Genomic DNA, 26,252 nt, shown 5'->3' on the forward strand with positions numbered 1-26,252 from the left:
AAGCAGAAGATAAACAGAAACAGTCTTCATAAGCAGAAAGTGCAACAGAGTATCAGCTGCTGCATCCTCCCAAACTTCTCAATGTGCTACCAAACTGTCAATTATACAAACAGTTCAAATACGACAGTGCCCTAAATTGTTAAAACAATGCAAATAGTGTGATCAGAAAGGTCCAGTCAACTGGTTCCAATTTTTTTCCCAGTAGCTGCCCAGAAAAATATCAAGACAATCTAAATCTATCCTTCAGCTTCCTCAATACGTCCCGTCTGCTGAAGTATAGAGGTCTGTGGTATTACTGTACTTGTTCCACGAGAGATCCTGTCTTGATCTGTGTTTGTTGACAAAGAGGCCATAGAAATGGGCTGTAACAAACTGGGCGTCATGCTGGAGGAGACAGTCAGGCTGTGTGTAGTGCCCTTAAGTGTGAGATCCTGTGTGGGAAGAAGAGGCTTGAGGATGCTGACAAGACAGAAAGCAGAGCCACTTTTAGGAATGAAATTCACTTTGTTCTTGTCAGGGCAGTAGAAGGCTGGAATTTCATGCAATGGCTTTGGCCTAGAAATAAAATACACACAATAGCTTTAAAATGACATTGAACAATCAAATTCTGTCAATGGCAGGTATGTATTGCTGAACACATCACCAGAGACAAGTTGAGGTTTAAACCTGAAGTATTTCAGCTACTCAATAATGCCTTAATGACACTCGGACCACACAGCAAATGGCAAGATGGTTTAAACTGCTTGTTTATATATACTATGAGATAAACAGCACGTTCTTAGGGCAGGCTGTCTCCAAACCCAAGGGAAACACTAACTTCATGTTGCAGATCACAAAACCTGTCCATGAATTGGCATATCGAATATATGAGAAAGTATTCTCGATCGCATTCTCCAGAAACTTTCACAACCCAACAAGTTCTGCCCCACACATAAACACTCTTTACACAGCAAGCCTCATGAAAGAAAGCTGGCATAGCAATGTTCCTAATATTGCTTATTTTAGAGCTGTTCATGATCATAGGGGGATCCCCTTTTCCAGACTTTTGCCTCCTTTGCATGTTCACCTGAGTGTGGCCTGAACCTCTGTAAAAGATGAGCCCATCTTACTTAAAAACTCAACGCAGAAAGTAAAATGTAGTATTCCCAAAGTGGCATTCATGATCAAGTACCTATAACCTGGGAAGGAAGTGTGTAACACACATTTAGATCCTGACTTGCAGTTTTGCCACCTCAGCACATAATTCAGCCAACTCAAAGACATGCTTTATGAAAGACAGAGCTGGAAGAGAAATTGTGGATATCACAGGAATGCCTTCTGTATCTATCTCTAACTCTGCAATGTAAATCTACTAAGCTAATCTAACTCTACTTTAAGACAGAACTACAGGAATCTGTTCCAAAGCCTCTCTTTCCTGCTGGAAAATGACCATCAGAAATTTATACTCATTTTTTCTTGTTGCCAGCATTGTCCTTTAGCCTATAACCTCCCCCTCTCTTCCAAGTGTTTGTTAGACAGCTATATGCACTTTATCTTCATTCTACTAGGCCAAGCAAGCCTATCTCTACTCTGAAAAGTAATTTTGTTCATGAAATAGGGTACATTTCCATGTTAGGTGACTTTCCAAGTGTCCAGAAAATCCAGCCCCATTTATAATTTTTTTTTCCCCAAATGAAAATCCTGTGAACTTCAAAATAAAATAATGTTAAACAAAGGCTGAACTTTAAATAGTTACACTCATGTATTCCATGTCCACGTGGAACGCAAGTACCAGATGTGAGAAAGATTTTTGCATGAGACTGCCATAGCTAGGTAAAAAAACTTCTACAGAAGCTTGTTTCACTCTATAGCAGAACAGTCCTACAGCTATGCAGCAAGGACATCCAAAAAGAAATGCAAATGCAAGTCAGATCACAATAGAGTATGTTCTTGGAGCAAGTGAAGACTATCTAATCTGTTGGCAACATAGCTTACACAATCTAAAATAGAGACTGGTAACTTAAGTTACTGTAACCCTTTTCACATTGCTATGGAGAGGCCATAGAGACCTCTCAAAATCCATTCACAGAGATCAGAGATGGAAAATACACAAAGGCAGCTTTTTTTTTTAATTACTACTTATACTAGATGGCATTGTTGAGATAATATAGGCATAAGAGAATTATTACCAAATTATACTCCTTGTGTGATGAAATGAAATTTTTAACTATAGGTTAAGATTCTTGCATCCAAGTGACATAAGGGTATAAAAACTCCACTGACATTAAAAAGAAAACATAAACCCCCCAGAATATTCCCAAATAACAACAGTTGGCCTTTTCAGAATAACCAAAGCATCAAATACTCAGGGTCAAATTCACTACTCTGTCACTAAAAGTTTTCCACTACATCTGTGTAGTTGTGAAAGAATATGGTCTTCAGAGTCTAGATTACTGGATGTGCATGTCAAGCTGTGACATATATTAGCTCATGCACCTGCATTACAGCTTCTTATTACATCTCTCTGTACCTGATTATTTGAGTTTCTCCCCTACTATCTGCCAGGTAAGAGACAATCTTCTCAAGTTATGCTGGTTTTAAAATAAAGCCTCTCAAGATTTTAACACAAAATTCCAGCAATAAAATACATGCATATATACCAGTATATAGTCACACAAAACAGAGATCAGGCTGTTAGCACATTTTTAGCAACTGGACTAATAATTTCGATCTGACACAAAATCAATAAACCAGTGGGTAACTCTGAATGTTGAATGTTATTTCTCATGTAGTAAAGATCAACTTACAAGCTTTCCTCAAAGACTTTCACCTTTTCACAGCCCTCTGGAGGTTCACGCTTGAACATGTAGCTGTTGTTGGGTTTTGGTGAGGTAGCGTATTTTGGCAAGGGAGAATTATTCCCATTCTCTGCAGGAACAGAGTATCTCATTACTTAAATGTGTCACACTATAAAAAACCCCAGTAACTATATTTAAATGCCCCCCAAATTGAAACCCACTTCATTACCAATGTTATAAAACTAAAATATTTTCATTCGCCTCCAAGTCTTAATTTGCAAATAAGCTTTCTTATCTCAATCCCTTTCCTCCATTCTATTTCTCCTTATATCATTCTCAGGCTCCTCTGCAATCTCTGTTCATTCCCAGATACTTTCAGTTTGTAACTGCAAACTCGAATGTATGGTCCTGTGCTGTCACCGTCTAGCTAAAAGAAATGAGCAGAAGCCATATTCCTTAAAAACCAGAACAGGTTTATGTTGAATTATAAAATTCTCCTAGTATATCTAAGAAGATTTCTGGTAAAAAAGAACAATTAAAAAAACCCAAACAGTTAAAACTTTTATGGGTGCATGTATGAAATGCTGGAAGGTTGCCCATTTTGTCCAAGATCATAAAAAAATACCTGACACAAGCAACAGGACTAGCCTACTTTGCTCTTCCACCTGTTGCCATACACTCTTGCTTCTTCAACTTGCTTAAAGTACTTAAAGAATCTATTATTTAAAAACAAAAACTTGTTTGGGAAGCACACACCTCAGTCACATCTATCCAGCTTCAATTACAGAGCACTAGATATGTGTGCACACACATAGTATTTGAAGCAATTTAAAAAAACAAATCACTTACAAAGAAAAAAAAAGTTCTATCATTTCTCCATGGATATGGGAAACAGACCCCCTATTTTACTACATGTTCATGGACATAGCAACAAGCTGAAGTTTAGCACTGTTGAACTCTTAAAGCTACACAGTACCTTTATCTCTGGAATCAGCAAGAAGATCATCTGTAGAACATGGACTTTCTTCACTGCCTTCGTTAGAGATAGTAAGAAATGAGGTTGGAGATATTGACTGGGAGCGGCTGCTGCTGTTACTACCCCTGTCTGCTCCACCAGGCGTTTGAGTATCAATGCTGCGAGTACTACTGCTACGCTGAACCAACGGAGGTGGTGCACGGTGCCCATCTGGAATATCTTGAGGCTGTTAAAAATAAAAGGTATCAGCTGGCTGCTCTTGTCTGGTTAGCAATTTCTTTAAATCCAGTAATGCTGAGGGGTTTTTTGGGTTTCATAAAACTGTTTGAAGTAGAAAATGTTATTCATTACACAAGACTCCAACAGAAAATAAAATAAGTCAGGTTTGGAAACTAAGGACTTTAAGACTAAGTCTTCAAGATTTCACAGAATCACAGAATTGCTGAGGTTGGAAGGGGCCTCTTGAGATCATCTAATCCAACAGCTCTGCTTGTGCAGAGTCAGCTAGAGCAGTCTGTCCAGGACTGTGTCCAGTCAAGTTTTGAATATCTCCACGGACAGTGATTCCACAACCTCTCTTGAGCAACTTGCTCCAGTTTTGATCACCCACACACATTAAAAAAAAAAAAAAAAAAAAAGAGTGTTTTTCTTGTGTTCAGATTGAATTTAATGTTTTTCAATTTATACCCACTGCCTCTTGACCTGTCACTGGGCACTCCAGCTCCCTCCTCCTGCACATCAGATATTTATACACATTGTTAAGATCCCCCTGAGCTTTCTCTTCTCAAGGCTGAACAGTCCCAGCTCTCTCAGCCTCTCCTCATATGAAAGATGTTCCAGTCCCTTAATCATCTTCGTGGCCTGTATTTCTGATACTTTATTACTAAATTTACCTCTAAAAATAAAATGAAAGTTAAAAATGGGCAAGTTGTGCTTCAACTGGGATGGGGACAGTTCAGCAGGGGCAAAGCAAAGAAAAAGTTACTATAAAAATTCTCAACACAGACCTTGTCTTTTCCCCTGTTTTACTGAGTTTTCTTATTTTATTGGAAAACTAATTGCATCACAGTAATCACAGAGGAAAAGGTTCAGATTCAAGCTTTAACTTATTCCTTCTTTTTGCTTTCCAAAAGACTTTTCAACTACCTTTATTAAAAGAAAGCAAAATTAATTCCAGACAAATTTCAAAAACTGTGCAAAATAAAGCTCATGACTTAAAAACCTCAAAGCAAAACCAAAATAATTATAGAAGGTAATCATGGTAGCAGATACATACAACAAGCTGTTCCTCTTTGTCTCCGGTCTCCTTAATTATTATCTCAATCTCCTGATTCAGTCCTTCTACGCTGTTTCGGAATCGTGATCCTGTTGATTTGGTAATAGGTATCACAGGAACAAGAGCACTCTTTGGGATGGGAGCCTGAAGAACCAGAGACAGCGAGAAAGCAATGTACATTTACTTACAAAACATAGTTACTATTTCTACTCAAAAGTGAGCCTTTAAACAGAACACATCTATACCTCTTTATCAAGGATTTACATGAAACTATAGTGATTGTGTTAAAATGGATGCCTTAAATTAAGACACAGACATCTGAATTTTGTTTCAATTCTGATTTCTAGTGGGAAAAGCTTGCAACAATCTAGTCTCAAAAATTCCCTTGATATGGTCTGCCTCCAGCTCGACGTTGCTTTACAAGTGAAAATTTAACAGTAAACATTTAAATGTAAGTAATTTTGAAGCCTTTAAAATATATTCACATTCCTTCTGAAGTGAGCTGTACCACAATTTCACTTCCTTCACTGTTAGATTTACCACTTATAATTTCATTAAATTGTATTTTAATGGAAGTCTGCTGTCATGTACAGTAACATGTCACATACAGAAAGAAAATTATTCCACAAATGCAAGATTGCACTATGCAAGAAATGAAGACCAACACAGTAACTGTATGAAGCCAGAATAAAAGGTTGACAAAACAGTTTAGGAAGACTTCCACAGAAAGGATAAGATCCCAAACCCAAACATAGTTGCTTCAGAATGAAAATCGACATTTTAAAAATCCAGTGTTTCAAAGTATGCATGAAAACTCCATTCTCAGAAAACATGTTACTGAAGTTTTCCAAAGCCCCTTTTGGTACACCACAACTTCTAGAGATTTCCCATCCTCTCCATTAGCATCTCCCCCCCCAACCCCCACACCCCCTTGGTGATTATGCAGGGCACTACTGCAGATAATGGAACACTTCCTGCGAACATTTAGTTCAACTCAAAGAACAGCATGACACTTAAAGTCACAGCAGAATTCCTGTGTAAAATTCCTAGACTCTATGGCCTAGTGTGCTGTGATTGAGAACATCTCCTCTACTGACTGAAGGATGGTAGCATTCTCACCCGGACTTTAGAGAGGTTTGTTTGTGTTTTTTTATTTATTTTTCCTCTAAGTAACAAGACTGTGCATAAACAGACACCAAAGCATTGCAACTGCGCATGTGAATTCTCAAAAACCATGCAAAATTTGTCTGGCAGAAAAACTACCTTAGAAAAATTAATGTAATCCAGAGAATTGTAAGTGCAGCTCATAATGCAGACTTATTCTCACAATCCCAAATCTCTAAGGCAGCAAAACTTACGAATTATATTGGTTTTGGTAAAGCAAAACATTAGGATAGCTATAAAAGAGAGACTTGCACAAGGACTACAAAAGCTTCTGTTCAGGAAATGCTTGTGACTCTGTTTATGTCAACAAAAACTAAACATTCTCATAATGGCCAAACTGGAAAGACTTTCAGAAGTCTTGCCTGAAGATGAGAGAAAACAGAAACCACTGGAGAAAAGCACAAAGAAGTCTGAGAAAGCAACCCTACTAATTCCATTCCGAACAAGGCCTTGGATCAACAATCCAGTAAACTAATACAGGTCAACATCCAGTCATAATACAGGTATATTAGCACAAGTTTAGGCATAAATAAAGACTATTTATGTACCCAGTTATTAAATACATGCATTCTTAGGACAAACTGAACTTGTTAAAAAGTAGAAAGCAGAACGCAAGCATGCTTGTCTAAGATTTCAGCAGCCATTAACAAAACCTGGGAATTCTCCACTTTTAAATATGATTGCCTGCCACAGAAATTCTTAGCATCATAGTACTATCTGAAGACCTCAAAGTAGAAAAGCACAAGTTGCTCCAATAGAGTTCATTATGGTTCAACACAGCATGTTTCACTTCCAAGAGAAATAATATTCTGTACATGACTGAGGATGACTTGTTAATCCAGAGTGCCGGAGGATGGAAAGGGAAGAAGGTACCATTACAGGGGTGGAACAACCTGTCTCAAAACAAGAAACTTTATATTAGAAATACTGCCTTCACAGAGGTCTGCATGGAACTGGCCCCTGACATACAGGAATAGGCTACCAACCTTTGACTACTGATCTGCGTATTTGGGAACGCACAAAATGAAGCAAGGTGCCAAATACAGGATAAGAATTACAGTGCTTACATAGTAACACACTGTCAAGGATTTTTGGTGCAGGACAGTTAGAGTACTGAAACTTACAGGTAGGACATAAAGTCATGAGATATGAAATATGGGTGATGACAAATCTAAACTGTTCATAGGCATTTTAGAAAAATGCTCTAAGCTCTTCCAATTTTTCAACAAGCAACAGAACTTTAAATAGAATCCAAGGTCTTTTGATGCTTTTGAATATTAACATCAAACCATCTCAGGTTGAATGCATCACAGTAATTCCACTCTAAAAATGAGATGTTCTACCTATATAAGGTGGTAAGACTCACACAAAAAAACCCAACCCACTGCAAACTGCATGCAGTTGGTCTCAATATTAGTGGTTGCTTAGGATCAATCAACTGGTAACACATTAAGGACACATGCTTCTCAGGAAAGTGAAAGGAGGGCACTTGATGGTTCATAGTGTCAAGTAGCAGCATAACATCAGCCACATGCACTGAGGAAAAAGGATTATTCTGAAAGACCTAATCCATTTATCCTTCTATCTGGCTTCAGCTCTGGCTTCAATTCTAGTTTCTCCATTACATTAACACTGAGAATAAGGGAAGATCCCATTGGTTTGACTCCTGTTTACAGATTTAGTACCATGCAATTAATTCAAAATCCAATGTTCTCAGAAGCATCCTGAGATCACCTGAGAAGGGTATGATTTTTCTGCAAACCTCTCTTCCTGTAAAGAGAGGCAGAATGGAACATTTCTGGCATCATGAAAACAAACAAACAAAATACATTCAATTGCTCTGGAAAAAAATGTAGTCAGCAGCAAGGACGTGATCAAATTCCTCACCAACTATTTCCTGATTCTGAGTAGAGGGACAGAAATAGCTAACATGCTTACTTATTCCATAGAGATTGTGTGGATTTCTTTCTTCAAACAAAAAGCATAGAAGAGAGAAACACAACTAAACAATCAGTTGGAGGCTGAGGTGGTAAGAATCACTGTAAAAATTTTGGGAAAACTCAAGAATTGTGGCAATGCTTAAGTGTTTATTAGTACAGAAGAAAAGAGGAAATAAATCCATTGGAATTGCTTCTTTTAATTTTAACTAGGAGAGTAAGCCACTTCCAAAACATTAAACAGAGTATACCTGGTTTCTGTGAAGGGACTACTGAGGCAATTTCCTAACACATTTTCTCAGCCTTGTCAGGAATCCAACTCCTTGAGCTCAGAAATCTTTGTATGACCCTCTAGAGTAAACAATTGCAAGTGTCCCTCAAGTTGGGAATGTAAAAAAATTTCTAAATATTCTAATCACTAACTGCAAGTGTTTCCACACAGTTCTTCTCACAAATCCTGAAGGAACTGAGCTGCTGCCAGAAATTCTAGCTTAGCAGTTCCCTAGAAAGGAATAAGAAAGCCTAGGAACTTTGCCCTTGATGCCTACAGTTACAGATTTTCACTCTGACTTAGAAAGCAGCCTCTAAATGCCATTAATCTAAACCCTTCACTTACTCTTTTTGAAGCCTTGTGTAACTTACGCCCTTCACAAGTAGCTCGGCACAGCGGGCACAAAATTTACCAAGAAAAACAATGGTTTGTTTTGTAACACAATGCTGGAAAAGCTGCTTTGCCTCAGTTTATATTTTATAGCCTGTTTCACAAGCCCAAAAACTAATTATCTGTTGTGCAATATTTTATTCACACACTTTAAAATTTGGCAGAATGCAAGAGACCTCCATACAGGAAGCAAAATTTTATTAGTGTAATAATAAAGTAATTATGATGCAAAAAAAATTATATACATAATTTTTTGGGGTGTATTTTTCAGAGAAGTAGCATCACTGTTCATTTGCAAAATTAAAAACCACTAAGATTATTTATGTTAATGTGACAATAGCTTAGCATACAGAAACCTACAGGTTTGTAGAATACCAAGCCAAACCTGTCAGACTGCATGGAATGCTCCAGTGTACTGAAGGGCCTACACCAAGTTCCTCAGTACACTTTTTTTTTGGTTGAAATGCCTCAATTGCTCACAAGCACAGAACAAATCTTCAAACAAGTTCTATGATTTTGGATAAAATACCTGCATCAAGTATCTTGACCTGCCTTTTTTTTTTTTTTTTAAAAAAAAGTCTCACCAATTTTCATAAACTTTCTCAAAAACCCCTAGAAAGGGATTGGGCGATTTACTTGTCTTTCTTCTTTCATAATTTTGGACTGTTCTGACTTGATCTACAGCAGTTGCTAAGATTAGTAGCATGCTACACTGCACCTGTACTTCAGTAAAGCAGATCAAAATGTAGGAATTTGTACTAGACAGCCTGTTTCAAATTCAAACTATTCTGCTATACAGAAGAGGAGGATGAAACAGTTTCTGTTTTGAGATTTAAAGAGTTTGAAGAAGTAATTCCTAAATTGTTATTTTTTGAAATGTAATTCTAAAAAAAATCCTAAATACAATGCTTCTAGTAGTACAGAATTCAAACTAATAGAAAACTGAATTCAAGAGCCACTTACGTCCTGAAAAATCCTGGCTCCTAATTAAATGAACTACAGCAGTCCAAGACAAAAGATGCTACTGATTTTTACACAAAGTAGGAGTTAAGAAGAACAGTGCAGGAGAAATTCAAAACACGGTTCTACTTGCTTATTTCCAGTCTTGAAGTATAACAGATTCACTCAGACACCTGACTTCTATCTACAAAAGAATCTGGCTGCTCGGGACTGTATGTATGGTTCTCCTTTCTATTTTTTATTTCATCCTTTATCAGAATGGGTAAGTACTTGTAGAGCAGAACACATGCTCATGTCACAACAGCTTCGCTACCTGGCCTAAATTATTTCCGTAAGGATGGAACAACGGAAAGGAAACAGTTTTCATTAACTGGTATCAAAGTATGATATTTATTAGAACAATGCTAACTGTATTTCAGTAGTAATTGGGAAAATGATTAGATTTGCAGAGAAGCTTCAGAGCCAAAGTACTTTCTCAATTCACAAAATTGACAGTTCCACAGTTTCTTTCAACTACATCGACTTGCAATGCAATTGTGAGGGATTCATTCTTTTTGTGACTGTTAAAAACAATTGTGTGTATATCATAAATCTACATTCATGAGATATCAGTAAGGGAGAAAAAAGTTTTCTTCTGAAAAAATGACCAAACTTCCTTATCGGTTTTCTTATAGTTACTCAAACAAAACAGATTTGAAAAAGGATCAGTGAGTCTAAAAGCCTGTAATTTTTTTCCACCTGCTATCAATTGAGCTAAAAATATTACCTCTCTGTGAACCTGACCTCATTAACAGTCTTGAGATGAAACTAAAACTGCACACAGAACATGTGCTGACCTAACCATCACAATTTTTGAAGTTATTACTACTTAAAGTCTCAAGGCATGATATATGACAGGAAAAAAAAAAAATTTAAAAAGGCTGAAGCCATCAAGAGTATAAACACTTTTAACAGAGTACATAAAAATCCCATTGAATAGCCTTTTGTCAGGTAAGCTCTCTAAATCAGTTCCTCATAGGATTAGACAAGTGCTATTGTGAAGACACAGAATGTGATCAGCCCAAACTATGATTTTATTTGAGTGTATCATTTTGGCACCAGTTTGCTCTATGCCATATTCTACATGCAAATTCATAATTGTTACAGCAATGCATAATGAAAAAGATGATCTATGGTCTTAGATTAAACTTATCTGTCATCCTTTTGTAGAGTCTGCAGAATGCACTTTAAGAGTCTTGCTTTAAGGAAGCATCTAACTATCTATAATTCTTTGAAAGTGGGAGTTCAAAGCCAACCCAGCCAAATAACGAAATGATCCGGGACCCCATACACTCGAGGAAGTCAAAGGAAACAGACCTGTTTCTTAGAATCCACCCATAGCTACAACATATTCAGCAGTATGTGGTATTTCTAAGATCCTTGTAAGACAAATCACAGGCTTGAAAGGAGTTAAAAATAGTATTAGCTACCCAATATGTCCAAAAAGCACACAGCCTTACCTGACTGTGGTTAATGGCTGCATGGTTACCATGAAATGGAGACTGTCTTTCTTTGTCGCGATGATGTCGGCTGCTGTGTTTGCTTCTCTGCAATTGTTGACGTAATTTTGCAATCTAATAAAGGAAAAATTCACATTAGATTTCACCAGATATATTCAGGTACACACATAGTTTTGTCAATTTATTACATCACTTAGTTAAAATTAGTTACTACCACAATGTTCATAATTATTGCCAGCACTAAATTAGACTCAAGTTCTTGCAAATATAACATGTTAGCTACCAGCCCAAAAGATACCTCTGGAAGTTTAACGAAAGAACTTGAAATACATAAAGTTTGGGAGTAGTTTGGTCACTGCTGTATTTCTTCCTTTGATGAAGAATGTCACCTGCATTTGACACTTCCTTTCCCACACATTCAGACTAAAAATTTTAATAGTCCTGCATTATTATATGAAATCAATACCAAATGAACTGCTATTTCTTATTTTTTACCAAGCCCACTATCTGTATAACAAAACAAAGCAGCACAATATTCATGCCTTCCTGAAAACTCACAGTAACAGTGCATACCAGTAAAAAATTTAATCCAAAGGTATCTCAAATAACAGCATTTCTGACCTCCTTGAGTTGATCATTGCTGCCCCATGATGCTGAACGTTTGTGTGAGCTTCTCTTCTTTTCTAAATATTCTTCAGCCCAGGCACTTTCTGTCTGCAGCACAAAGGATTACATTATTAATTAAAAAAAGGTAATGCCTACTTTCTGGCAGAATATTTTAAGACAAATTAGAAGAGAGAACAGTGTTAAGGTTTGCTAGATTCACAACTGTGAGTGAAAAGCAGTCACCGACTAGAAGTCCTTCTGACAAGTAAAGTATGAAAAAGTGGAGTGAAACGATGTAATTAAAAAAAAAAAGACAAAACACAAAACCCCAACTTTCAGACCTACTCTAATACAGGAATGTGCTAGTTCCCTTTCCAAACTATTGAGCATAAGGCAGTATTAACAGCCAGATATACCACAAGCTGCTATAGAGCTCCGATGAACCAGTATGACAGTGCTGAATTTGGGGGAGATGGTATTTTTTATTTCCTGCACAAATGCTGACCTTGTTATTCCTGACACACTAGCAAGGGTAGCTTGGTGTAATCATTGTGCAAGCCTGCACCAGTACAGCTTCAAAATCATGTTCTTGCTCAGAAGAATGAGAAAAAGGAAGGCAAAGCCTATAAGCAGCAGTAGAGCTATTGCAAAGCAGGGTATTAATTTATTAATGCCTCAAAGGGTTTCAGGTTCATAGTTGTCTCAGGCCAAGCAGAAAGCAACACAGATAATACTAAGCTAGTTCCACTAAACCAACAAAGTAATTTACATTTAATAAAGAAACTTGCAAACACACTGTGGTGAAAGAGTTCTGAGATATTCAAAGTATCATTAAGACAAACTGTATTTATTTAAGGTAACAAATGCACAGGCAAGCCTGTGATAATACTGCATGCTTTATGGACAGTTTGTATTCCCACCTAACCATGTCCAGAATGGCCTTCAAAAGCAGTGAACTGTAAAGGCTCTAAGAAGAGGAATAATAACATTTATCAGGAATTTTTGTGCAGTCACAAGAAATATACCTAATGAAGCAGGGGGAAGGATTTCTGAAAGCAGCTTACACACTGAAAGAGACAGCAAATTCCTTTAAATTCACTGTTGCCACAGTGCAGTTCTTAGCATAGAGCAGTGATCTAGCTAACTCATCCTTAGAAGTCATTGATATCTCACTTTCTCCTACAGACAAGAACTTCAATTGCCTCAAAGCCTTCACATGTACAGTATGCAACAGTTGTTCTTACATTTGAGACTAACAGCTTGGAAGCGACAAGCTGACCTTACTTACCCCATCTGTACTCAGAACACAGAAACTCACAAGGCCTTCAATGATGTAGTATTAATCCTCATTTTGCAGGGAAAATGTAACTCTGAACATACAGATTGCAACTCCCATCGGCTTCAGTTACAGATATAAGTTTCATATAAATGAAACCTCCACTATCAGTAGTTTTTCATCTTCATCATTCCAAATAAAAAACTAACTAGGACAAATCTGAATAATAAAGTTTATAGGGTTGCTTTGAAATTCCTATTTCATAGAAAAATTAGAATCCATTAGAATCTATTTTTCCAGAAAAGTACTCACTTATCTTCATCATAAAATAGAATAATTTATAACCCCCATTCCCAAGTACCAATCTTTGTCTAGTCAATTCTCAAAAGTCAGTTTGTAGTCTCATCCTATCCTCTAACTCCTGGAACAATAAGTTTTAGCCACTAATTCTAACTTACCAACTCAGCATAACCATTACACTTGCCTACAGGAATCTAATTACCACTCTAATCAGTCTTTGCATTTAATTTATATTCAAGACTTTGACTTAAGATTCAAGACTTATTTCATAAATTAATATCTGATTAATTTTATATGATTAAAGGTTGCTTTGATGCTCATCCTCAAAACAAATAGAAATCTTTTTAGAGCAAGAGTAGGTATAAAACATTAAGTTAAAGGAAACCTCTATATCAAGACAGAAATTTAATACTATTTTAGCAAGTCTCCTCCTACTTATTCCCCATATTTTGGTTACAATACTTATTTTCAAGAAACACAGACCCAATAACCAATAGACAAAGAGGGATTTCTATTTCTCTAGGTTCTTAAAGTACTACTGCTTGCTCATTAGTTGTTACCATTCACAACATCCTTCTGCCTGTTCTAGAATTACAAAGAGAAATGAGTTTAAGGCTAAATTTATCACAGACAGTATAACACTTGAGAAAAAAAATTTTGCAGTTGAAATTAATTATTTTTTAAGAATTAAAAAGATACAAAGCAATTGTCATATTTTAACTTGTGTTTTGACACAGCTGTATTTCAAACAACCACAGGCAAAGTGAAACAGGTTTGACTCAAAGGAAAAAAGACACAAACACCTGTTTTAGCAGCACTTAAAACAATATCTGCATGTACAAATTCTAGCTAGACCCTAGGACGCTCAATAATACACTTATTCATCATCCAACAAACATTCTGCACGTACATAATTCAGTCTGCTTTTATAGACAGGCTTCATCAAAATAACCAGTTGAAGCAGGAGCCTGATATATAGACAGTCTCTGCATGACCTGGAATCTCTTACACAGTTCTCAGCAATGACCTATGGGCATTTTTATAAAGGCCTGCAAGCCGAAGTGTGTCACTAATTGCTGTCTCTTCCCAGTCTGCTTCCTGAATGACTCTACTCCCTATGTCATGAACCTGCTGAATCAAGATACCCTGCTTACTCAACTTGAAAATCTTTCATATCGTAATAGATTCAATTCCTATTCCCTAAACCTTTGAAATCTGAACACATCCATTTCACATCAGACTTTGTGAAATCTGAAATTACACACTGGAGCCAGAATACCTTGTAAGTGAAACTTCATCCAAACACCACGTCTTCAGAATCACTAAACAATACAAATGGAGAGCCTATACTATCTTGGGAAACTAACTATTGTAAATCACATTTTAAACTTGTCCCTAGCTCAAATGGTTGCTCTCAAGCACACCAGAAAGATTAAAAGCAACGATGTCTCATCAGTGTCATATCAACACAAGCTTTGGATGTACAGATGCACATTTCTATACCAAAATTTTTTACTGGTTTGACAAATTTTAAATTAGGAAGTGTAAACAGGTAATTCTATTTCCATCAGCAGTATACTAACATCAGTCACCACTAAATATACTCATTCTGCAGAAATATCCAATGCCCTTTACAGTCTTCCCATTTATCTTTCCAGGTATGTTTCCCCTTACATATCAAAGCCCCACTACCACAGCAGCTAGATGTGTCAGAATTGGAAGACAAAGACAAAAGAAAAATGTAAGCTAAAAAGGATGACATCTAATCTAGCTGGAAAATACACAGATTATAAAAGCCCAACCATGACTCAGATTAAACCAAAACTACACTGAAAGAGATCAACTGAATATAGCAAATACTTTGAGAGCAGTATAGAAATATAAGTATTTTGAAAAAACTATTATCCTAAGAAATTAAATATGAAAATAAATAGCTAAGGCACCCACACTGGTTTAGTTCTGCCCTTTAATGATGCCTTTTAATAGCTAAGCATGAACAACAATTCCTTGTATATCATACACCTTCCTTTATCCTCCTCTTCTTACTATGATTTGCTTGCCTTTTTCACCCCAACTTCTAACCATTTTTTCAATTCATTTTCCTACACAGAAAACTTGTTCCTCAGCTCTCCTTTCTTCACTGGTTTCTATTTCCACCTTATCCACGCAGGCATACTCCCCAACAAAACACCTTACTTTTGTACCGATCTGTCCTTTGAATTGTGGTCCTTTCTGCAAAATGTTGTGGACCTTGAGAAGGCCATTCAGTAACATTCAATGCTGCAGACATATCTGCTCAACATCCTCCACATTTGAGTAGATAGCACACTGAAACCTACGTTGCCACATTTTTGTTATTGTTACCAAACTTAAGACAGGCTCAAACTCAAGCATGCCCCAAGTTTCTCTTCCAACTGCATTTTGCTGATGTTCTTTGGAATTGGTGGAGACCTGTTGTAGAAAACATGCTCTAGGAATAGGGATTTAAAATCTGATATGTTTGGATCTTTCTTTCACTCTACAAGTTAGAGAAATCCGCTGCCAGACTGCATCCACAGAAGGGTAAATGAAACACTGGAGTATTTTATGGAAAAATTCATCTTTAATAACTTCTGCATACAGTAGGATACCATGTAACAACAGCTCCCTTTAAGGGGAATGATAAAACAACTGTCATGGTAAGCGTATAGCTCTTGTAAAGCCAGTTTCATCCAATTGTTTGTTGGTTCTGTCTTTACAGGTGGCATAGGACTGAATCATTAAAAGCTGGTGAAGTTTTGTCAAGTTGTTGAAGTTTATTGACAAATCATGTACTTTCTTAATACTTTCCAGTTGAGCTAAATTTGAACATCATTCATGGTTCAATGAGGCAGCTCTTCAATGTATATAATTCTATACTTGGTGCATAGATCCTAGGTGAACATTAAAAGCCTTTTACAACCAGAGGATGAACAGCTTGTCATAGAAAAGGCTACAATAACTTTTATACAGGCACTACAGAAGCTTTTTTATTCAGTTTTAAGACAGACAGACATACAAGGAGTCACTAAGTTCTCTTGTATAAATTTAAACTAAATAGTACTTAACACCAGAGCAATCTAGTGTACTGCACACTGTAAGAACAATGAGAAAACTTATGTGCAATACACTAGTGGTTTTCTGAGGCAATAAGAAAGTGGAACTCTTAACAGATATTACAGTTCACAGCCTTTTCTTCGAGAAGAATGCAAATAATTCACATACGTAATAGCAAACGTAGGACTCCTGCAATTTGAAAGTGAATAGGAGCTTGCAAACAAGAAAGCTGAAGTGAATGTTTTCAAGGGACAAGCTTCTTACATTTAAATCCTGTTTTCACATTTAAACACTCCAAAGACAAAAATCTGTCCTACCTGTGTGGCTTTGTCTCTCATACATGGAGCAGCTTGTCCGTGATTATCACGAGGCCACTGTCCAGCAAGGTACGGAGCAGCAAGTGTATCCAATGAGGAAGTCCGGCGAATAATACTGGAAGGGCTTGATGAAGGTGGTCTTGATTTGTCAGCTAGAATAAGAACACTTGATTAGAAAGAAAGCAAAACAGAGCACTGAATTATTTTAATTGCCTACAAGAAACCATATCAAATCAGAACTACTATGTTATTAAGTATATAACAAGATACTTTTAACATAGGAATTAAGTTTGCTTTTCCGGGCTCTGTTCAGTTTTCATAAGCAATGAAATGTGGTTTTATGGTTTCCTTAAAAACATCCTTATGTCACAAATGTTGCATTGGTACTCACACATCACCATTTATTCCCTCAAATGTGCAACAGTCTTTGGATTCTTAAATGATGAAGGCTTGGAAGAAATAAAAATAGCTAAGTTTCCTCATACATAAAGGCTAACGAAGAAAATCTGTGCTGAACTTTTTCAATTCAACAGCAAGTTTAGAGTTCATCCCACCAGCCCTTCACCTGCTTTAATTCAAGAGACACTATAAACTGACATGTTTTATTAACCATCCAGTATACAATATATGGCAGATTCATAGAGTTATGTCTAACCCTAAGATCCAGAAGTCAACTTCGATAAGGTAATGATTTACATTTTACAAGATAATCAAGACATCTCCTCCCTTTACATGCTACTTGGTAACTACATTCATATTTGTCTGACACTACACGTTCTGCAACGCCTCATTTTTAGTGTTTACATTGATATCAATTTTCAGAACAATTTAGCTACTAACAGGAACCCTTACTGAAAAAGGTGAAATACAACAAGCACAGGAAGCAACATGAGAAGGGAGAATACAATTAAAAACAAAAATTTGCATCTCATATATCATTGACAGACGGGATAAAGTGAAATGGCACTACACTGCAAGCAAATAAGTGTAAACACTGTGAAGAAAGGTTGCTCAAAATAGTAACTGACGTTTGTTAAACTAAAGAGATGGACAAGCAGGAAAGACCCAGGGTTTAGCTATACATATATGCTCACACATTATTTGTTACTAGCTATTCTAGATGTAAAATGCAAATCCAGAGATCACAATGAACTAAGCTTACTATCAATTCATCTACGCCCCACAGAATTATACCTGAAAGAATCATGTATTAGTCTTACCTATAATGAATACAAAGGCCTAAAACAAATGGCTAGAAGACAGCAAACATGATACAGAGATCAGATGGAAGCTTTACAAGGGCACTGGCAAAACTCAGTCATATATCCTTCCTGACTGTGCTTTAGGATGAATTCTGCACTAAAAGTATGAATAACATAGCAATTTGCATTCTACATAAACTCATTTATAGGCAAAAGAAGTTGTGCCTGATTAGTGTCTGACTGCTAGTCAGAAATAAAAACACTGCCATCAGAAGTCCAGAATTCAATTTCTAAGTTGTTTCAATCTACTAAAGATACATAAATAGTAATAAAACCTGTTAGGTATAAATTTCAGTGGTGTGAACAACATCTTAGTCTCATGGAACACCAGTCTTTCAAATTAAGTCTAGTGGCATTCTGTATTAAATATCATCATGCAAATTTTGCCTTAGAAATGTACACATTAAAAGTGTGGAAAATATTTCAATTAAACTATAAGGAAATAATTATTAGCACTATAATCAACCACATTCACATAAAGCAGACCAGAAACCTCATCTGGTTTATTTCCACTAATACTAACAATGATAAAATCTTATTACTGAGCTCACAGCAGATCTGTTCTCGGGGAGTAGCAGCAAAGCTCAATTTTGGAGTTACCATGCACTTAAGACCCCTGTATCAACGAAATTCTCTGACTACTACTACCACTGTCCAGCACACTGAAGGATCTGTTTGTATCAAAAGATTTCAAAACGATTCTTTTTGTCTGTACCATGGGAGAATGTGGCATCTGAATGCAACGTGTCATTCCTTAAAAATTACACTTGCTTCCAAAGTTATTTGTCTCAGAAATAGCTTCCATACTCTCCCTATTTATTTTTCTTCTGAATTATTATTCTTCCTCTTCAAGAAGTTTCTGTCTTTTTACCAAGGGGAAAAAGAAAGGATGCGAAAAATGTTAAAAATCAGTAAGTGTATGTAGTCAGTCACATCATCTGCAAAGCCACTGCAGCAGACAGCTTCAAAACTGAAGCAGCAGAAGCCATTACCTTCTCCCCTCCCCCACAAAAAAGTGCAAAGAATATTTTGCTGGGCAAACAGAAAGAATGAAAACTGAAGAGCCTGTTTACTATTTAAGTTCAAGGGAAGCTGCTCACTTCAAGGTACAAAGCCTGTAAGTACTCTCTTTTCCTCTCATTTAAAAATTCCTTCAAGGAATTCTGTTTTCAAATTACTTTTATGTAGATGGGGCAAGGATGTTTGGGTATGTTTTTACTTACTTTTCCACCTTCACAACATGTCTTAATACAAATTGCCAAAGTCTACTACACAACTCCTCTTGCTGTTTCAAAACATTTCAATGGGAACATATACAATGTTTTCATTGCACTTTCCTCTACAATACTTGAAGCAAGTGTTCAGCTGCTATTTTTCCTTGATGTGACCTACATAACAAGAGATCTGCCTCCATAGAGATAACAGTTACAACAGCTGTGGCTGATGAAAAACAATGGAGCTGTTTCATCAAATAGATGCTTCTTAAATATTAGATCTGTTTTAATTGGCCTGATTATCTCTTCAAACCAGTATTTGTGATAAATATCAACCCTCCTATCCATCCCCCACTACTCTAAATACATTTAGAAACAAAGTCTTTCTGCAATCTGGCTTCAAACAAAGCAAAATAATAGAACAAAACATAAACAAAACATACACAATACAAATCAACAAAGTCCATAATGTGGGAAAAAAACAAGCAAGTTACCATGTTTTCACAAGTCATTGCAGTACAACTGACTGACAGAACTGGCATCACACACATGTATTGCAGTTGTGAAGTCAGGCACCTCTGAAGGCAATTTAAGCTAAGACAGTCTACCAACGTGACTGAAGAGCAAAACTGAACAACTAGAGATGCTTACCAATAACTAACTGAAAGGTAGGAAAGAGAGCACTGACTTGCGAGGGGTCTTAACATGCAAGTCCTACAACTACAATTACAACTGAAACTGAACTAGGAAATTACAGCGTGAGAACACATACATTTGAATTGGATACCTCACGGGAGAAAACGGCTATATATAAAAGAAAGGACAGAAAAAAGAGGGAAGGTCTTATACATAAGAAAGTTCTAAGAAACAAAACACTGAAAATTCCTCTTTAAATTTTCCAGGAAAAACTCAGAACTGTTGTTAGAACTGCAAAATAGGGATCACTGCTGAAGGATAACTTGAAGATTGATCTTAACAGTCCTGTTGATATCTTCCTGTGTATTTGAAATTAAAGTTTTCAGAAAGGAAAATAAAAACCCCAAAGAAACATCTTCTAACAGATACCATGAGAAAACAAAACAAAACTAGCAAGCAGCAGAAAGAGCCTCAGGGAAAGCACAGGACACCATTAACCTCACGAAATGCCCTGACAAGAGTTCTAATTGAAGCTTTTTATACAGGTGGGATATCCAAAAAGTAAGAAAGAGCGAGACCCAACAAGCTGCTCTGGCATCTAGGCATACAGCTGAGCTTTTTGTTCTGTTTTGGTCAGCCTTTTCCTCAGAAAGGACATTCATGGGATCTCTCCCACATATAGCTGTCTTTTCCCAAAAACTCACACAAACACAACTGATCTCAGGGGCTTCACCTACTTTTTATGTTTTCTTGAAAGTATTCAACAGGCTCGGACAGTATTGCGAACAGACACACTGCGCAATTGTGTATATTCCCTTTGGAAGACAATCTTGGCTATTATCTTCGCATAAATGTAAAAGAACTACTCACACTTTTGCTTCTAGTAATTCAAAATGACCCCTTGATAGGAGAATGGCTGAATTAATGTTGTTTTGCAAAACCAAACCTCAGAAAGCCCAAGATGTTCAAGTTACTTAATTCTAGTGAACAAAAACATTTTTAATTCAAATAAACTCCCCTGCACTGTTGGCCACGAGAAACCTAAAGTATGATGCTGCAAAAATTAATTCACTTTCTTTACACCTACCATTTGTTAAACAGTTTAGGTAAGCAAAGCTGGCATGTAATGGTACACAGCGCCTTCTGTATTCTCTTATCCTACAGTAGTATCTTTCATAACTACTGTAAAACCTTGGCAATTAATGTTGACAGGTTTGCAGCTATGATTGTGTCACCAAATTCTTAAAACAAATTCTACAGTGAAATTTAAGAGTGTAATGGAGTTCCATTCCTTCTCCCTACCCCAAGGAGGGGTTCACATCTGAACTCTTTAAGACTTTCCAGTATACTGTTATAACAATTTTCATCATTTCCTTTCACACAAGTAGGCTTTAATATTACTCTTCCATAGACTATTCTAAATAATTAAAGGACAATATAGTTCCAGAAGAAAACTAACGAATTTTTCTCCTTAATTTTCAGAGTGAGTTTAAATGTCCAGTACAGTCAACTGGAACATACCAGAAAGTTCAGTATCCCATAAAGAAACCTCTCACAACCTGAATGGCCATGGCTCTGTCTTCGCCTCCTTGTTTACACATCCTGATGCATTAGAACATTTTTGGAGTTGAACACCTGAACTCTTCCAAGAAGATGTGTTTTATATAAGAACACAAATAACAAGATCACATTTGATCCTTACTCAGTAGATAAACCAAGATAAATATAACAATAAAGTAAAGGTAGAACATACACATTTCTTTATCTCATTTTGCAACAGTCTACTAGCAGGTCAAACCAACTTCTTCTAACAGGGGTGGTTTGCAGACAGGTAGAGAGAGGCATATGTGAAAACTGAACCAATACTGGAGATTGCAGGACAGACCTCACAGTGTAGAAATGCGGCCACACCAGTGGTGGAAAGGACATAGCACATTAACATGCAAGTAGAAGCTGAAGTCTGTGAAGTAAGTGCTGGAGACTGCAGGGAGGGAAAGTAAAAGATGAAAAATGGGTAGTAGGAAGATCTAGGCTTTTGGTCATATTTAGGAGGGAAGTGGCAAGAAAAGCACAGAAATTTAAAAATTGTGCCATGGAATCTTCAGTTTGTAAATTTCCGATCATCAACAGAAAATTCAGTTAAGTATTTCCAACATTTAGCTCCAATTCAGTTCTGAAAACAAGAAAAAAAAAAAGCAAAAAACCCAACCCATCCAAAAAACCCCACCACCAAAAAAACCCAAAAGAAGCTATTAAGTCACAATTGCAAATTCACAAGTTGGGGTTCTCAAGTGTTAAGCAGGTTGATGAAAACTATGTTCAAAACTAATCAACTGCTTCCCAGAAAAAAAAAAGAAAATCTGCAAAACATGAAGTTGAGTCTAAAGCATACAACTTACTTACAGAACCAGTATCGAAGTTCAGAAGAAGCTATCATTTGTCTAAGCTCAAGGTTCATTTTAATCTAAAAAAACATGGCTGCAGTTGTAGGAATGAACAAAAGCCATTATCAGCTGAAAACAAGAAACAGGAAAACCCAAGTTATTCTGCAGTAGATTCTGACTGATACCCTGAAGTGGCCTGCACGGCTTCACAACTGTAGCTTCATTAGCAAAAATAAAGTTCCACTTCCATGTTCTCAGCTAGCACTAAGTTTTCTCAGCTAGCACTAAGTTTTCTCATCTAGATGAAGAAGAAATTTAAGTTAACTCAGTCTCTATCAAGCACTGGACTACGCAATACAAATGTTACTCAGTATTAAACAGATTTAATTTGCATTTTGGGCCAATACAAGTACTGTTCAGAAATTTAAACACATGGAAGCAATTAAATGGACACTACTCTTCTGTTTTCACACATCTTGTAAAAAGCTGGTGGAGTTATCTTAACACAGTAGTGGTCAAATGACTTGTTTCTTTCTATAAGCTAATTCTTAGATCTAGTAAAGAAGATCTCATGGCTTCAGCAGACTTCTGCGCAATGATCTGAAGATGGTGCAATTTTTCCACCCTAAGTGGTCTGACACATGCCTTTACAAACAGCTTTTGAACCTAGATCTCAAGGCTAGCCATCCTGTTCCTCATTCTCCGGGCCAGTAGATTGTATCTTGGGCAAGAGTTTCTATAAAGTTCACAGGAAGAAGATGGGATTTTGTGACGTGTATAGTTTTTCAGATTACTGATTAACAAGAATCTCAAATGAAAAATACACGTTCCTCAATCCAAAGCCTCAGAATATAACCTTAAAAAACCCACATTACTCTTATCTGGAAAGCTGAAAACCTAATCCAGAACCTGAACGCCTTTGTGGCACTGCTCTCTTATGCTGCAAACAAGCAGGCACATGGTAATCTTGAAGGGGTATGTCTGAATAAAAAAAGAAAAATTAAGTCACACAGACATTAGCTTAAGTACTGTAGCAATTGGTTATGACTGTCTAATTTGGCAGCATCATTCCTCAAGGGCCAGGAGAGAGAAAAAAAAAAAAGAAAAAACCCAACACAGTAATCTGGTTATAATCATTATTTTAGACAGGGGGAAAGCAACATTAGGAGAAGTAGAAGTGTTAAAGGGAATCGTGTTGGTCCTAGATTTCTGCATATACACTTCTGCATATTAGTCAACTTTATTGTGTAGATTACCACATGCAATTTCATGAAAAACAGTAGCTGTAAGCTTTGGTATCTCAAAAGTCACAGATTTTTCCAGATTTGAGGACATTAACACAAAGCCTCGCTCATGCATTTTTGAGTAAACTTTTATCCCAAGAAGAAAAAGGACTTATATATGTAAGCCTCTATTATCCTCAACCAGATGCTACGTATTGCTTAAATTTCAGCATTCTCAGTAAGTATGCTTTAATTATTCAAAAACATTAAAAAGCAGTTTGCTATGAAATGTACACCATCCCCACACTATTTTCTATCTTCACTGTAGCGCAAGCTCGTCATCACTCTCTGAAGTTTACACGTCCTTCTGCAGACTTCACGTTGAGAGTAACTACTAAGACAGATACTGAGTACTTCTTTCCTACATCTATGTGCAATGCCTGCCGTGCTAGCTAGTTTTCCCAATCACTAGCTTGCGGACACTGCTTGGATCAAAACCACATACCATCTGGCACGAGACGCACAGAAAGGGGAGAAGATCACAACAGCCCCCGAACACCAAATTCACCTCAAGCTTGTGCCGAAGTGTCTTCAGCACATCTCTTACACCACTGACTCTCTCTCATCAGGAAACCTTCGGCAATACTTACAGAAGCGCTACAGGAGTGGCTACAATTCCCCACATGGCATGCCTGGCTTTCTCTGTTCCTCTTCTAAACGACAGGAAGCAACCGAGCAGCAACAAAAGCAACAAGCCCTTCAACAAACACACAGACGCCTCGCAAGTGCTGCCGCCAGCCAGAGATCAGAACGCGCACAAGCCTGGGCACGGCCCCTGTCCCTTCCTCTCCTCCCGGGAGCACGGCGCGCTCGCAGGCACACCACCGGGCGGAGGGCACCGCCGGTCGCAGCCCTCCCACCCCGTAAAGCGCTGGCTGAAACTCGGCCACGCCGAGCCGCCTCGCCCAGCCGCCCGGGAAGCGCCCTCGGCCGCTGGGCCCGGCGCCCCCCGGCGACCGCTGCGCCCCCCCCCAAGTAACGGTCTGGGCGCGCACCTCTCCCTTCCCCTCAGGTAACGGCGGCGCGCGCGCCCCCCCCCGCGCCCCCTCAGTAGCGGCCGGGCGGGCAGCAGGTGCGCGGCGGAGGTCGGCTGGCAGAAGCGCTCACCTTTGCAGACGGGCGAGCTGGGGCTCTTCCTCTCCGGGGAGCTCCTGCCTTGCTCCGGCGAGTGCCGCCGGTGCCGGACCCTGCCCGCCGCTGTCGCGCTGCCCTCCGGCAGCGGAGGCACCGGAGAAGAGCAAGGTGAGGGCCCGCAACCCGGCGGCGGCGGCGGGGGGGGAGGTGGCGGTAGGTGGTGGGGCCGAGGGGGGCTCCCCCGCGCCCCGCCGGCACGCGTGGGGCTGCCCCGCGAGGAGGCGGCGGCCGCTGAGGCAGCGGCGCTGCTTCCCCCTCCCCCCGGCGTCTGCGTGGCCATGGCGGGGCCGCCGCGCCCGCCGCTGCCCGTGGGCGCCGCGCGCGTGGGGCTGATGCTGCGCGAGGCGGGCGTCGCGCGTGGGAGACCCCCGCCCGGGGCGCTCGCGCCGCTGCCGCTCCTCGTGGGGCTGCCATGTTGTTGCTGCTGCTGCTGCTTGAGCTGGAAGGGCACCGTGGCCCGCATGGGCTGGAGGCGGCTGCTCGCTCCCGCTCCGCCACCCGCCGCCGCCGCGCCTCCTCCCCCCAGGGAGGTGGCCGGGGTCGGGGAGCCGTTGCGCCTCACGCGCTGGTGGGACATTGTCCGCTGGGAGCCGGGGCTCACGGAAGACCGTCGGTGGCGAGGAAGGAAAGGAAAGGCGCGAGGCGCAGGCAAGTCCTCGCAGGGGTCCAACACCTCAGGCGACCGCGACGGTGGCCGCGGCCCCGTCCCCTCCTCGCCGCCGTCCCCAGCCTGGGGCGACCCGCGCTGCCTCCGCAGCCTCCGTGCGCCTCATCAACAATAGTGCCCCGGCCGCCCGCACCGCCCCCCGCGCCCTCCCATTGGGCGCGCCGCAGCTCGGCTCGCGCAGCTACGGCGCTCCCATTGGCTGCGGAGCGCGCTCCTGAGTGGCCGAGCCTGCGCGGGGAGGGGGAGGGGCAGCGCTTAAAGCAACACGCGGCCGGCCGCGAGCCCCCGCGCTGCCCACGGCACGTGCCGCCGGGGCGGGCGGGGGCGCTGCAGGGGCGAGCGAGCAAGCGAGGGTACCCTGGGCTGCAGCCCCGGCCCCGGGAAGGCCTGGCCGAGGGCGACCCCCAGACTCCCCGGGGGCAAACAGGGCCGCGGTCCTGCCCCCGGGGGCGAGGCGGGCGCAGGCGGTGCTGGGGCGTCCGTGAGACCGCTCCTCGGCTTTCCGCTGCAGCGCCGGGCCTGGGCGAGGTGTGCACGGTCACGTGGAAAGTCTGGAACCCGGCAGGGGTGGCGGCTGCGGCTTGCCCTCGTCTCGGACCCTGTCCCAAGGAGGCGGCTGTGCGCTAGAAACGGGGCTGCTCAATTACTTTTAGCTGTAAATGCACTATACGAGAGGACGAGGGCTCAGCAGCGGTTTATCCGATGGCTTTGCCACCAGTTCAGCGTTACCGATGATGACACCAGATACGTGGGTGATATCCAGGCAGACTTGACCCCCTTTTCCCTTAATTGCTGTGCTTACTCTTCTCCATTAGATTAGTTGCATCTTCACTGTAATCTTTTAAAAA

General features: G+C 39.6%; 1 protein-coding gene across 1 annotated transcript; it reads right to left on the reverse strand.

Annotated features, from left to right (window-relative positions):
- Window positions 1-236: 236 nt before the first annotated feature.
- Window positions 237-25,314, reverse strand: FAM117B (family with sequence similarity 117 member B). Its single transcript, XM_059820635.1, has 8 exons — window positions 24,711-25,314; window positions 16,825-16,976; window positions 11,872-11,964; window positions 11,251-11,364; window positions 5,030-5,173; window positions 3,754-3,979; window positions 2,787-2,907; window positions 237-555 (listed from the first exon to the last, which is right to left on the reverse strand). The coding sequence occupies exons 1-8, from the start codon at window positions 25,312-25,314 to the stop codon at window positions 237-239; spliced, it is 1,773 nt and encodes a 590-aa protein (XP_059676618.1).
- Window positions 25,315-26,252: the final 938 nt, after the last annotated feature.

This window comes from Gavia stellata, chromosome 8, assembly GCF_030936135.1.
Source record: "Gavia stellata isolate bGavSte3 chromosome 8, bGavSte3.hap2, whole genome shotgun sequence".
In the NCBI taxonomy this organism is placed as follows: Eukaryota; Metazoa; Chordata; class Aves; order Gaviiformes; family Gaviidae; genus Gavia; species Gavia stellata.

Coding starts and splice junctions, on each gene's coding strand:
- FAM117B (XM_059820635.1), bottom strand. CDS start 25,314: ATGTCCCACCAGCGCGTGAGGCGCAACGGCTCCCCGACCCCGGCCACC. Junction 16,977..24,710: donor CAGCTCGCCCGTCTGCAAAG/GTGAGCGCTTCT, acceptor TTCTTATTCTAG/CTGACAAATCAAGACCACCT. Junction 556..2,786: donor AAAGTCTTTGAGGAAAGCTT/GTAAGTTGATCT, acceptor TTTTATTTCTAG/GCCAAAGCCATTGCATGAAA.